This window comes from Ptychodera flava, chromosome 20, assembly GCF_041260155.1.
Source record: "Ptychodera flava strain L36383 chromosome 20, AS_Pfla_20210202, whole genome shotgun sequence".
NCBI classification, from domain to species: domain Eukaryota; kingdom Metazoa; phylum Hemichordata; class Enteropneusta; family Ptychoderidae; genus Ptychodera; species Ptychodera flava.
In genome coordinates, this window is record NC_091947.1 from 13,593,319 (window position 1) to 13,608,715 (window position 15,397).

General features: G+C 38.8%; 1 protein-coding gene across 3 annotated transcripts in view; it reads left to right on the forward strand.

Annotated features, from left to right (window-relative positions):
• LOC139120088 (uncharacterized) overlaps window positions 1-15,397 on the forward strand; it is a 33,738-nt gene that overhangs the window by 11,327 nt on the left and 7,014 nt on the right. For all 3 annotated transcript variants that reach the window (XM_070684169.1, XM_070684170.1, XM_070684171.1), the window contains exons 10-23: window positions 88-297; window positions 809-1,006; window positions 1,566-1,769; window positions 2,184-2,351; window positions 2,976-3,153; window positions 3,713-3,956; window positions 4,743-4,947; window positions 5,964-6,192; window positions 6,723-6,885; window positions 9,102-9,201; window positions 9,615-9,815; window positions 10,792-10,911; window positions 12,216-12,849; window positions 13,514-13,543. In XM_070684169.1, coding sequence (XP_070540270.1) covers window positions 88-297; window positions 809-1,006; window positions 1,566-1,769; window positions 2,184-2,351; window positions 2,976-3,153; window positions 3,713-3,956; window positions 4,743-4,947; window positions 5,964-6,192; window positions 6,723-6,885; window positions 9,102-9,201; window positions 9,615-9,815; window positions 10,792-10,911; window positions 12,216-12,849; window positions 13,514-13,543 — 2,884 coding nt within the window. The remainder of the gene's footprint in view (window positions 1-87; window positions 298-808; window positions 1,007-1,565; window positions 1,770-2,183; window positions 2,352-2,975; window positions 3,154-3,712; window positions 3,957-4,742; window positions 4,948-5,963; window positions 6,193-6,722; window positions 6,886-9,101; window positions 9,202-9,614; window positions 9,816-10,791; window positions 10,912-12,215; window positions 12,850-13,513; window positions 13,544-15,397) is intronic.

Genomic DNA, 15,397 nt, shown 5'->3' on the forward strand with positions numbered 1-15,397 from the left:
AATTTTTTTTATTGCTGTCAACATCGCTTCATTTGCTTGTCTACAAAAAGCAGGACACATTTCTTAATTCCCCTTGTTCTCTTTCAGGAGTACGCCACCTTCGTTCTGTGATCAACAGCCTGGAGAGTTTGGATCCGGAGATATACCCAGCATGCATTGCTGCTAGAAGAGACATCCTGGACAAGGGGGCCCTGGAACACGTCAAGCTGCTCAGAAAAGAATGGCATGGAGAGATAGCAACATTTTTGGACATCATTGATGATATGAGTGATCCATTGACTTTCATTGATATATCAGGTCAGTGTAATCAGCATTTATGGAGTCACTGATTCTGTCATTGATTTTTCATTGATATACATTTGTTTCTCCATTGCTGACAATGATAACAGCTGGTTTATATCAGTTATAAAGTCTCATCAGTTGTTGTGGAGTTGTCATTAATTTTTTTCATGGATTACTATTTAATTTGTCAACACTGCATCTATCCATGTAGAATACGCTATTATTGTTTACATTTGAATTCTACTCTGGACCAGAATTCACTTTTCAACAGTAACAATGCAGTTTACTCATGTACAGATATACCTGTAGTTGACTAGCTTATTTAATACTTTCTATCTCAACATGCTTCAGGGACTTAGCACTAGAACAGAAAACTACAGTTGACATTTAAAAACAAAAATGGGGAAAATTCGGCAAAAATTATAGCCACTGGTGCTTTAATTGTTCTTTGTGATAATAATTAGAATACATACATTTAAGCAATATTTCCATTATTATTAACGTATTGATTTGCGTGTATTGACAGAGACTTCCATGAAATCAGATATCAGAGAATGTCGGGAAGCAATCCTGATATCCGACAGTGACTTGCTAGCCCAGGCAGCTAATAGGTTACTTGGTAGGGCCAAACGTGTTGTCCAAGTTGCCAGCAAAGTTGTCGATGGTCATGTGGACCCAATCTTCAGGAATGGATTACAATCTTTTATCAATCAGCTGCAGAAGGGTAAGTTACCATGGTGATATTGGACCATCTGTTTTCGGTGTCCACAATGTTGTCTTTAAGCATCATTTATCTATCATACAGTTTCAATTGATTCGTCCATCCGTATACTAGTATTAAAATGGCAATTGATTTTAAAATTATATTAAGGTTGCATGTTGATGTAAAAAAATGAAGTATTTATTTTTCCAACACTCTAAAACAAAGCAGTTATCACTTATTTATTTTACTTTACTTCAAAACTCTAGTTACAGTCCATAAATTACTTTAATATTTATTTTTTGGAAAATTGGATATACTTAAAATCTCTTACTACAGTAAACAGTTTCATAAACGTTTGTCCACGAAACTTGGATGATTAAGTCATGATTGTTTTTCAGTCTGGCAGAAATTACATCAAAAGTGTATTGTTTTAATATGAACGTGCTTGTACATGCAATATGATTCACCAATTTCTCTGCTAACTGTTACAGTCAAGGAGAACGTCTTTCCCTTTACTTGTACCACTATAGTAATACACGTTCTCCAAACTAAAACACTTCCCATTTGTTTATTTTTTCAGCAATTCCATTGGTTAAGAATGCTGCCTATGAGACAATCAGTCTAATCCATGACGCCAGACTGCACGACAAGTTACAAGAGAGATGTGATGTACTTATGGTCTGTGTTGCCAGGGTCAAAGGTGGCTTGGATGAGAAGACGCATCCAGCTATACTCAGTCCACTCAGGAAAAGTATCAGAAGTCCCAGGAAACCCATGGCAGCTGGTAAGTGTTGTTATCTTTGGGCTTTTTGGATGTTGATATGTAGGTTTAATACTGTGAATTGTCATGGTATAATGAGTCACCTTGCTGTACTTCATGTTAATGTCCAGATAATGACTAGCAGTGGCTGTAGCTCTGAACTAAAAATTTTTCCGCACCTTGGGACATGGTAGCAACTTGAACCTGTGACCCATAAGCAGTTTCATTGACTGATATAATACAAAGATGACAGAAATAATGTCAGCATGCTTTGTCACATGAACATAATTTGAGACAAAACATATTGAATTTGTGTTCCCTGAGTTCATGCAAACTTAAGGAATGTTGCTCATAATATAAATTGGGTAAATATGGGTCAAAGCATTTCATTTAACAATGAATAGAACTTCTTATTGTCTTTTTCTCCTATTTTTTCAGATTACCCAGAGTTCCACTCTCCTCACCATTCGTTGAGGTCGCCAGACCATAATATGTACCTCAGTAAACCTGTTCCTAACATCAGAGTCAGTAGTCCAGTAGACTCACTATACAGTGTCGGCACAAGTCCCCTAACTGTGACAAGGTCACCCAGGTCATCTGCTGATGGTAAATACCTCACATACTTATAATTCTCAATGCTGAAAAACGAAAAAAGGAAATTGTAAATAATCACAGCAAGACAATCTGCAACACATTAGTTTCAGACTATAATTTAATGGCAGATGGGACTTTGTGAGTGCAGTATTACAGAGAGTGGGTTATTAGTCCCCACGGACAAAGTCCAAAGGGGACTTAACCCTTTTGAGCGCCGAAGTCAATTTTTGTCACCTTATATAAAATATACCCCAGTCAACTTTTTCAGATTTTTGCTAAATTTTTGATGGAAAATTGTAGCCAATGAAATATGCTGTCTATTTGGTCCAAAATTATCAAAAAATTACGGGAAAATTCCCAAAAATTGGTAAAATGTGTACTAAAATTTTGGTGGGAAAAAATTTACAACACTCAAAGGGTTTAAGCTTTGGGTGTGTCCATGCGTTCGTTCGCCCAAATTTCTCAGAGATGCCCAAAGCAATTTCTTTCAAACTTGATACAAGGATGTCATACACATGTATGTCGATTTGTATTGTGATACAATCATAATATGACCATCATTTCCATCAATGGTTTCCGAACTCCTTGACCATGTGAGGACTATGTCCTTGACCATGACGTATGTTTTCATCGCAGCTGTGGTTGACGTACCACCCCATTTCCTGAACCCTATCCGAGATCTGCTGCACGCAATCGAGAAGAGAGATCGCATACAGATTGAAATGCTTTGTGGTGTGCTTTTAACGCAGACCAGTAAATACAAAGCTATGATAGAAGTCATGAGCAAACTGTCTAAAGACATGGCCAAAGTTAAGTAAGTACAACTGACTACTCTCAGCCTGGCTTTGATAAGTTTCAACCCTCTCCCGCAAAGTTTGATACAGCCCTGTAGTTACCCTTTGGAAAAGATGGAATTCTACAACAAGAAACTGTATGAAAGACTTAATTTTTTCAACACTGAGCATCTATTCATGTTAGTAATTTTCGATAAAGACATGTCTTATACGAGGAAGTTAGGTGTCCACAAGTTTATTGACCCAGTTGTAATGATCAATTTATTTGTTTATTGATACAGTCAGAGTTTTCAATGGCAATTGTTCATCATATGGTTAATGTATGTAGTGACTAGTCTAATGCGCCTGTGGTATAAAATTACCTTATAATTTATCTGTATTATTGATGCTCTCAGTAGATAAATCTGAAGCCTCATTCTGTAGGACTTACTGTGTTGAAGTTGCGTGCACAGCTATCTCTCTGAGGTGAAATGATCATAGCTATACTATAGCTAGGGTGTTCATACATTTGTAATAGATCTGTAATATTTGATGTATCAACAATTCATAACTGAACACACTCTCCCTCTGTTTTAACAGCATACTCCAGTCTTCCCTGTCTGAACTCACAGCCATGCTGCCGGAGTTGTTTGACCTCGCCAGAAACACGCCCCCTGGTGACGAGAGTGGGAAAGCCCACCTGTACGTAAAGGGACAGGAGTGGGCCAAAGTGGCCAATCAGGTGACGTCTACCTTGGAAGAGGTCATTGGTGTGTGGTCCATGCCAGCCAAACTTGTGACTCAGTGTGCTAGAAATGGGGATACTGAGAAGCTTCAGGCTCAAGTGAGTGGGATGCTCTGAAATTTCTTTTGATAAATATAGTTACATGTACTATCCCTCAATTATTGTTCAGTGGTGCTATTATCATGGAAATTTTTCAGATTACCATGCCAGCAAGTCAGGATTTAGTTAAAAGGAAACAACTCCATTGTCACTCTGTGTTATAGAAACATAAACATTGGTTGTGCAGTGTGTATTGAACACTGTGCAGAAATACTAAGTTTCTGGTCCAGAATGCAGTGGAGAACACTCTGTATTACTAAACACAAGTGACTGTGCTATTCTGCACAAGAGTTTATATGAATTTTCATGACTAAGGCATGTACCATGTTAAACCTTCCAAAAGTGTCTGTATTAAAACTGAAATTAAGCCAACACAGCAAGAGGGTGCTTTCTGTGTGGAAAAAAATGTGTTGTTGGTGTGTAACTTGTATGTTCCATGTGCAAATACATGCACACTTCTTTGTACAATCTCTGCAGAGTGTGTGTGTTTATGTGTGTACATGTGCCTATGTGTGCCTGAGTGCACACGTTTGTGAATATTCACCATATGATCATGCACATACTGGTATTTCACATCACATGAACTATCATCAGGATATTTTATCGTACACAATCTGTTCTTACAGTGGGATTCTAAATCTGACAATGTACTACACAATAAGTGTTTGGGATGTCAGTACACATATCAGCATTACACCTTATTTTGTCTTCTCTTTGCAATCATTTATTAACTCATGAGTGGCCACTAAAATATTACTATGTCTCTACTTCGTCTCCCCTCTCCAGATTGAGCTTCTAAACAAGCACATCGAACAACTGCATCAACTGGTTGCCATGGCCAATGAAGTCACCATCACCCAAAGCAGAGTCCAATCACATCGGAGGTCAGAGTTAATGGAGCATGCCCAGTTGATGCAGTCACATGCTAATGAGCTGAGTAAGCTCACCCAAGAATTGAACAGCGCAGCCAACCACGTAGTCCTTAACACAGGTAATGAGATGGAGAGAGATTAAACATCGATCTTTAAAACACAAGAAATATACTTTATTTGCAGAGGTTTTGGATAATAGATTATAATTTATCTTGCATTGTAACGAACAGATTTGGAAAATAATCTCCAAATAGCAAGTTCTTGTTCTACTTTCCAAAGCATGTTGAAACAACCATTAGCTTGTCAACACATCACCTAGCCTACACATTTAGAATGTGCTGTTATTGTTTACATTTGAATTCTAGTTTGGACCAGAATTCACATGTCAACAATAACAATGCAGTCTGTACACTTACAGACCAAGTTGACAAGCTGAGTATATGTATCTCAACATGTTTTGGGTAGTAGAACAAGAGATTTGTAGTTGATTTCAAAAACAGAAACAATGAAAAAATCATCAAAAGTTACAGCCACTAGCCCTTTACCGGTATATAAGCCAAGTATGTTTTACAGCACACATATGGCATATACAGTCAAACCTGTGTATAGTGGTCACTCAAGGGACCAAGAAAAAGTGACCATTATATGGAGGTGGCCTTTCTACAGAGGGTGGGTGTGGCATTACTTTCTGTGCAGGTGGTGTGCTAAATGGTTAATTTAGGGAAAGATAAAAGCAATTATAAAATTCCACAACATACCGGTAAATCTGTTAAAAAACATAGAACAGCTATTTAGTTTCTGAAAACTTGTAATGCAGAATGTAAAATCAATAAAAGTAGACTTATTTCGTGCTTGCCAGTCTGAGCATTATTTGATAGAGGTCATTGAGAGTCAGATATATTGACCATTATATACAGGTTTTGTACCAAAACGGAGCAATTCCATGTGACCACTGACCACATAAGAGAGGTGGCTGTTCTGTAGAGGGCCTTTAACATGTAAAATGCCACAGGACTGCCACAAAGTGACCACTATAGAGAGGTGACCGCTCTGTAAGGGTGACCACTATGACAGGTTTGACTGTAGGTATGCAATTCTGTAATGTGACCTTGTATTTCTTGTATGTTCATTCCAGTGGACAAATCTAAGCACACTCTCTTAGCCGACAAGCTCCAGCAGTGGTCAGTGAAGGCATTTGAACTGGCCCACACCCTGGACGAGATGACTGCGGGGAGTCAGACGAATGGAAAACAACTGCAACCTGCCATGCTGCGAGGGGAGGTGGACAAAGTGCATGATGAAATCAAGAAGATGGTCAACCACTCAGAGAAAATGAAAGACATGACAGGGAAGGTCATTGATGGGTAAGTAGGTGTGGAGTTTATGCTGCCTGATTTTGCAATGAAGGTAGATATGTATACTGTAGTTTCACTGCCAGTGTTTGCAGGTACAGTGTGACAGTTTTGTTCATGGTTTCCCGTACCTGCATGTACACATAGTAAGTAATAAAGTCTATGGTGATACTGTAATATGACGACAGCATATCCTATTTGCAAAAGATTTGTCTGTTTTTACCAATCTCATCTTTCAGAAAGTTTTGAACAAGTGTCCCTTTGCACTTGATGAAGTTTTGAATAAGTGGTACAGTACTTACAAATTCGTGCAAGATTTAAAGGATTAGCAATCCTCTTAATGCAGCCCTAAGCCCCTTTCAACTTGACACTTTATGACCTTTTTCTGTAAAACAGTCCCCAAAACTGATAAAACCACAACTAAAAGCAACCTGGTTCAAAGGTTTTAATCACAGTGAATCAGAACTCTGTCTTGCAATTCATACATAGTAGACTCTGGACTAACCATACAGAGGTAAAAAAAGATAGCATTCCTTCTGTAGGTGCTTGGATCAATCAACAGCTGACTCTGTCAGTGGAATCTGTGAATCTCTACAGCAGTTGACAATCACACTGAATAGTCTTGTCACATCACAGTCCAGTGGAGGAGAGAGTCCTGCCACTGAACTGGAAACCACGTTACTGATCAAACAGTGGGCACTCAAGGTGAGTGAATGATGGATATGTTCAGATTTGTCGGATGGCAGTCCAGTAATGAGATTGGCAAAATGATATAGTAGTAGCTGACAGTGTATCCATTTCAAAATGTTGTCATGGTACAGTGTTCTCCACAAATGAAAATTAAAGGCGGGCGGCTAATTAGCATATTTATTTGCATAATATTTGCATACAATTTACATATCACCAGGGCTATTCACAAGGCATTCCAGTGATGAAATATACTTCTGACATTCTTAATATTTTTCTCCATTCAGCAGTGATTAATGGCAAGCTATACAATTTATTTTTAAATTTAAATCCTGTTTATTTGAACTAATACAAACAATACACAATTTAGTAAATATATTGCACAATACCAACATGAAAATTCAAAAGTAGGCCTACATGAGAAGTAATCAGTGTTCGAAATAATCGGTGGCAAATGGTGGCACTTTTTCATGTGATCCTCTATTACTATATGTTTGTCTGTAGCCGGATTGGTAAAGCCATGAACGTCTTTTTTTATGTGCGGCGTCCATGACAAGTTGATACGGGACTGAATATTTGCACTAAGTTACGATGCGGAGTCAGCGGAGCATGCCTGCAGAGAAACATTCGTTGACTTTAAAACTCAATTCATAATAAAGAGAGGCCCGAAATAAAAATGATACCAGGTATTTCCAAGAGAAAGACTTGAAATTCCATTGACTCATAGTTCGGCAAACGTACAAAACTTTGACAACTGCGCGGTGTAGGCCGCCATGCATGTTTGTGTGGAGCACGCTGGCGCTCTTGATCTCGATCACACGCGACCTTTGAACTATACAGTACAGAACCGTATGTACATAGCTGCTGTATTCGGGTGATCACACGAGTGATTATTTTAGCTCGTGCAGTTTCTTTTTACTTCATTTCATTGTGCCTTTAATATTTTAAAACGGTCATGGATTTTGAAACTTGATCAAACGCAACTGCTTCTCAAAGTCAATCGAGTGAACCCATGCAAGTTACGAATGCGTGACAGGAAGTGACACACGTGGCTTCAACGTCATGTGGACGTACACGGATCTCAAAATGGCTAACTCGGCTCGTATACGGAACGACCTGAACACGCGAAGTATCATACTTTTTTGCATCTGATATTTGTGTCAACCAATCGTACGATTTTAGCCACATCTGATCGAAATCACTTTTCCAGACCTTTGGATCCTTACAAGTACGAGACATTGGCGGCAATGGCAGTTACCTATAGTATAGATGCTTTGACTGAGTGCCCGCTGGCAAAAATGCAACACCGAGCCTTTGAGTGTACCGTGTCCGTTGTATGAAATGGACGGTGTCTGTACGGTACGGTCGGCAGCTTAACACATTTCAAGCTTTTTGAAGTCTTAGCCAATTTTCATCAGCACTACGGCCGTTTCACACTAAAAGCTCGCTGAAATAAAAGCGTGACAAAATCGCCGCTGAGAAAGAATAGGTCTTCAACCAAATTTCTAAAGAGTATTGGCGGATATGAAACAGGATTGGGCGAAAAAAATAAAGGATCGGGGCCGATCCTGTTAAACGGCCTGGGGAGAACATTGCAGGATTGCATGCAGTCGCAAAACAAACCGACAGATGTGTGAACGGCCCCTCTTTATTACACGACGTTGTCAGTTGCTGTCATTTTTATTCAATAGGCTTTCAGATATTGTTCGGACAACTGACTGTGAAAACAGTTTAGGCTACAGAAAACAAAGGTGGGCAGGCGAGATAAAAGGTGGGCGGGCGAGATTAAAGGTGGGCGGCGACAAAAAGAAGCCGGGCGCACCGCCCGTCAAAAACCCCTAGTGGAGAACACTGTGGTAGTTGTTAATGCCTTGATTTGCTTGTATAATATGTTGTCAAATGACAGAGATAACACTATGTATTATAGATTTGTTTGTACAGAGAAATTTATTTATTGCCAGCAGCCAGTTACAGAGAAATGGCCCATTATGACATCCACAATACAAACAGAAGCTTCAAGACCTGCCTGATGATATGATGCTATCTAAATAGTAACACATATCCGAGGAGAAAACTCGGTTGTTCAAGACTATACATAGTCATTGTACCTGTTCAAGATCAGAAATGGCTGAAATGATATCTTTAAAAATCAAACAGAAAAAATGGAAATTTTTATAATGTTTCACCAGGTTACACCAGTCCTTTCTCAATATGTTGTCGTTTGTTTGTTTCAGGTGAAGCTTCTTGAAAGTGTCATAGATGAACTAAGCAATGAAATGGCAATACCAATTGACAGACTGGCTGGTGCCGCGTTGGCCGTCAATCAAGCCAAAGGTGAGCCAATCAGCTTTCAGATCGCTCTAACATTTCAAAAGAGAATTTTTCAATCATTTGCAGGTGTTATTTGTGCAGATCTGGTGGTGGTGTCTTGAAAACGTCTGATCTCCTTCCAGACAATGTTTCATCTTTCACAGAGTTGATTTCTTTGTGATAGACTGATATTATCACCAGATGATAGTTACACCTGACAGTGTTGGCAACTCCTCAATTTAGACTGTATATCTAGTTCCTGTATTGCAAACGGTTCAACCAAACTACTATGTATGAAACCCTGTCTTTCTGTACCATAGTAGAAGAACTCAAAACTACTGGACTTTGAATGTCTTCAATATTGCCTTGGAAAAAGAGAGATTAATGCTCAAGGGGGCTTTTGATTGACCCAAATGTTTGAAATGTGTGTCTGACAGGGAAGTCAAGGGACAGTTTGCTTGAAGAATATCAAAACTACACTGATGAGCTGTCCAGTAAGATCTCCAGAGCCAGACAAGATTGTAACCGAGCAATGAGAAGTGTTCCGGCATCTCCACCAAAATATGCTGTGTTTTCATCGGTTGATACACTCTGTAAACTCACTCCACAGATAGTTGCCATGGCTAGGCAGATAGCAGGTAAGATTCCTTGCTGCCCCCACCCCTCCTTAATTTCTAACCCACCACCACTCCCTTGGGAGAAGATTACAAGAGATCACTCATCCTACACTGACCACCACTCCCACCTAAACCCCAAACCCCAACGCCATTCCCAATCCAGCGAAAATACGCCAAGTGACATGATTTCTGGGAGTAAATTTGTAACTGTTCATCACAGAAAAGATATTGCAATCTTCCCATGATATCACAAGCATTGTGAAGCTTACTTTACACTGAGTGATAATCACCCCTTAACTGCTGAGTATACAAGGCTTTTTTACAAGTCTGGTACACCTTCACAAGGTGATGTGAATATGTATCATCTCTCTGCTAGTCCACCATTGGACTGGCGGCAACAATTTTGTATTAGTGCAACTTTTATTAATCTCTTTACTTTCAACAAAAATTCTCAACTAAAGTCTCAATCGAAATTAAAAAATTCCCCATTATTGCAATTCATATACAAATGTGTTTATGGACTATAAACCAACACTTCACCAGATGTCACCATGTGATATCACAATCATACTCTTTATCGCTTGATTAAAATCCCAGTGTGATTTCAGTCATCTCTGAGTACATTGCATTAGACTGTTTGCATAATGTTGCAAAAATGTATTCTTTTGTATGATTATTAACATACGAATAGATTAAATTGCTCCAAAAGACAGCTCTCAAGATCCGCTTGTTGAGAGGCCTGCATCATGCTACAGCAAGTTAAATGGAGATCCAATCAATATGATTTGCACAGAACTGTACTCACCTTTGCCAATACTACAAAGTGGATTTCACATTTGATAACAATTTTCTGTTTTGATAGTAGCAGCCATGCTCCTAATGAAGATTGCATGTCCAGTGTGTACCAATCAACAACACAAGACAGCATCAACACTGCTCTGACATAATTTCATCGCTAAACTTTTTGCCAATGTTGTGAAAATCAATTTCTTTTCAGATGATACTACCCTGTCTCTGGAAGGTTTTCAGGATTTGAAGAGACAGTGGGCTTGCAATGCACACCAGCTAATCAAACTAATACAAGCCGTGCCTAACGCTGACCAAAAAGCCGTAACAGGTATAGTTAAATTAATCTACATGCACTAGGATATCTAATAACTAGAAATTATATAAAGCCGTGTTTCTTTTAATAACTTTGCCATTTCTTTCCAGAATGCATTTACAATTCTATAATTCTTTGCAAAGATACTAAACTTTAAGGTAGTATGCAACTCAAAAACCTTTGCTCAAACTTTCCTCAAGAAATCTTTCAACCATTCTCTTTCAAAATCAAGAATAAGAATCAGGGGTCACTGCACGAATTTTTGGAATACAGAAACAAATTACCCAAGATTTATCAATATCTAAAATTCAAAATGGCTGCCAACCCTGTGTTACCTCTATGGAGAAAAATTAATTTTTTGATTTTTGAAAAAACTAAGACGGTGAACATTTTGCTCACACCAAGAGCTTTAAAATGAGTCCCCACAAGTGGTAGACCAGAAAAGAAAAGAAAAAGTGAGAGAGTCTGAATATTTGTCACTGAGGCACATTCTACCTTACGGAGAAAGAACACCCTTTCCATAACACTTACCTGTGCAATTAATACAGCACGTGTGCTCTAAAAATATGCCCTCATGAAATTTGTCCAAAGTCGCTACTCACTGTAATACCAGAAGGTTTCATTCCTCAGGAAAATCGAAATTGAGAAACCAAATTTACCAAAAATATTTCACTTTTTTATCTTATAAATTGTAGTGGTTAGAATTTGCATAAAGTCGTATATCAACAGAAAATTTATTTAGTCACACTTAAAACTGCATTAAAATTTGTACTTTTTGTTAAAGACTGATAGGTAATATGATTTTTTGAAAATTGTTCAGATAGATATATAATTTTAATTCTGTACCAGGACCAGGCTATGCTATTTATTGTATTGATTCACATGTTGTGACAGTTATTGTGACAACTCTGCCTGATGGCAAACAATAACACTTTCTGAACTTTCAATCTGAGAATGTCCTTCAAAGTTAGCATAAAAAAATAATGGCTATATCTCGATTGACTTCTAAAAGTTAACCACAGATGAAAAAATGTTAGCATTGTGATTTAAGTATTTAATTGTAGTTTTCTACACCTACTGAAAATTACAAAATAACAGATTATGTTGTTCACACTATGTAAAAAGTATTAAAAGATAAAAATTGAATAAAAGCATGTGTTTTAAAGTGTAATTGTTTAACATTTGTGGATGGGCAAATTAGGGTTAGGGGATCCTCTTTGAGATTTTGCAAAGTTCAAAGGTTAAAGATTACGACCTTTTCTGCTGCAGGATAATCATCACTATATTACTGCACAGCTTCTTCTTCTGTCACCTTTCAGACGTACTAACAGCATTCCGTATGCTGAGAGATACCACTCCCCAAGACGTAACCCAGGCCCTTGAATCGGCACTGCAATCCCTTGGCCCTACACCAGCGCCCTCAACAATGCCGACTATTAGAGCCCAATCTCCAGCTCTCTCGCCTGTTCCTATGTCTTACGCACATATGCAACTTAGCCAGCCACCTCCCTTCACTCAGCCAATGAGACCCACCGTCTCACACACTCTGAGTTTCAAACTCCCCGAGGAGCCAATGGAGGTTCACCATGCACCTGTACATGCAGCTTATCATCAACCAATGAGGGTAACTCAACCACGAGGCATGCCATCTCCTCAGCCAGTAAGATTTGCCCCAGAAGACAGGAATAAAGCATCAAGTCCACTCAGTAGAAAGAGCTCACCCGGTACCAGTACCTCAGTCACTGGGGATTCTGACTCCCCTCAAGGGGCTTCGGGGACAGAATTTGAAACCCCAGTCAGACCATTAGAAAGACAGTCACCACTCCACATATCAGGCAATGAGTCAGCAATGTCTCCGTCAAGGCATTTAGAGTCTGCGTACAAGCCATCACGTTCAACACCAGAGATTACCGTAACAGAAGCACAGAAACCAGAAACCAAGCCTATAGCAAGGTAAAGAAAATTGTCCTTTCTTAATGAAATCATGAACAAATACCGCTAGTTTGTAATAGGGCTCTCACAGTCGCAGGTTTGTTACTAGGTATAACTGGATGTACTCGACAATGCTGCTAAAAATTCAGACTTAGTTTGTGAATGTTGCACCCGAGGCTTTTTGTTGGAGCTTGTAGTCAGAGCAAATACTGTGTCTTCTCTATTATCCATAGTAACATTGACATTCTCCTATAGAGATGTTTTCATTATTCTCGGATGCGTAATTTCCGAAAATGTAATAAAAATTTGCCGATAAAAATATTTCTTGTTGCACATACATGAGAGAACATTGATGTCATTTGTGAACAGTCCCTATTATTGGTCCTCACATGGGATTGCTTTTGTAGTCTTACCCTGGTACTACATGACACCCTCTCATTACCCTATATCATGATATTTTTGTCAGTATTTGGTACTCAAAATTCAACGCTTTCTCTGCAAGCCAGATGTGAATTTTTGAGTAAATACTAAGTGACTGTGATAATCCATGACAGGATTCAGTGAATGTGGTTAGTAACAGTAGTTGATGCATAGCTGCAATTCAAACGTTACAACAAAAAGTCATGAAAATGGCCAATGAAATTTGCAGTCAGGATTTTCAACAACAATTTCATTCTGTTTTCAGCCCGCACAGAACCAGACCTCTCACCATCAGGTAAGCAGTACTAATCAGCGTGTTCATTTTTAGCCGGATGCCGGCCAAATTGACCGGCTACTTTCGTATTTTGGCCGGCTACTTTTCAGCACTGTCTCGCTCTCTGGCCCGGAAATTCTGGTTTTGATAACAATATTGTGATTTTTTTGGTGGTCTTGCAAGCCGGAGATAATATTTCAGAAGTGCTGATGTGGCTATATCATGTAGTCTAGCAATTTACGCGGTGAACTTGTTGCTATCACTGTAGTTCCGTGATCAGCGAACGTTATAGCATACTTGGAATCGCTCTCGAGGTCAACCTTGCTTGCCCGATCACAAGCAGAATTATTCCAACATTCACGTCGGGTATAGCCGATACAATTACGTTATGCCCGCGAATAGCCGACCATTTCCGAGTGAAGCCGACTTTTGTTTCGCTCAAACCCGGAAGAGAAAGTCGACGCTTGAGAGCTTTGGTTTTCTGCGTAAGAGTATAGAGTAAGAGTAGGGCCTTGTCTGATGGGTTTGGTAGGTTTTTGATCGAATCTAAAGCGACCAAAAGTTACTGAGTCTTATTTTTCATACTTTGAAACGCCATGTCAATCCATCTGTGGTCAATCACGATGCCAATATTCAAGTCGATCGACATCGCGTTTTGTGGAGGGGCCGTGGTGCATCGCTGAAGAGAAAGTCGACGCTTGAAAACTTTGATTTTCTGCGTAAGAGTAGGACTTTGTCTGTTGGTTTTGGGAGGTGTAGATCAAATCTAAATAAACAAAAAATTACTTGGTCTCACTTTTCGTACTTTTGAAACGCTACGTTGATCACAGTGTCAAATTTCAGGTCGACCAATATCGCGTTGTGTGTACTGTCTTACAATTGACTGCCGGTGCTTTGTACACACACGGTGTAGTACAGGCTGGCGTTCGGTGTCGTTAGTTTGAGGTTTTATCAAACATGAACACTGAAATTTAGCTCTCTTTTTCAATTGTATTCAACATCACCAAAAAATCCATAATCAGCTCGCAGATTCGTTTTATTGTGAAATTAGTACAGTGAATTAAAATCACTGAAAATTGTGTTCCTATAATTCATTGAATTGAATAAACTGTTTGATTTTACTGTATCTTCGATCAAGTTTATTTAAATCAGTAAAAAACTTTGTATAGCCAAGCTGGTCAGGATTCTAGCGGATCATTTTCTGGGTTTTGAAAACCCCTATTCTATGATGCATTTCAAAATGTTTGTTCAAGTCATGAGCTAATATGATTCTACACAACAGTCTGGTGAAATTTTGCTATTATCCTTGTCAACTGGATACAGTTGACAGGCCCGAGTGATATCAAATTAATTTTTCTGACGTTTTTTAAAAACTGTATCCCTTGAAAACATGTTGTAATTGACAATGATAATGATTATTCTGTATGCTGAAATGATCTTTAATTATACTGTACAAGAATGCACAAAATTACTCCAAAATGTCTTCAAAATTTAAAAATTTCTTGCCCACAGGGACGGGGGACCCCGTCCCTGAAACCCTCCCCCTGTGTGTATGTTGGAATAGCCTTTTATACACTGTATAAGAATGCATGAAATTGCTCAGAAATGTCTTCAATTTAAAAAATAATACTTCAACACCCCCTCCCCCGGGGAACCTGGTTGCACACAGAAGCTAACCGCCTACTTTTCATAATTTTCCGCCTACTTCAAAATTTTGTGAGAACCCTGACTAATACTTGAACTCAATGGTATTTATTAGTCATCTTTTTAAAAATCATCAACTATGCTAGTACTTTCAAGGCTGTCTATTGAATCCCCCGTCCTGTATTAAAGTCAAAACAGCTTATGGCATGACCATGATCAAGGTCAAGTAAT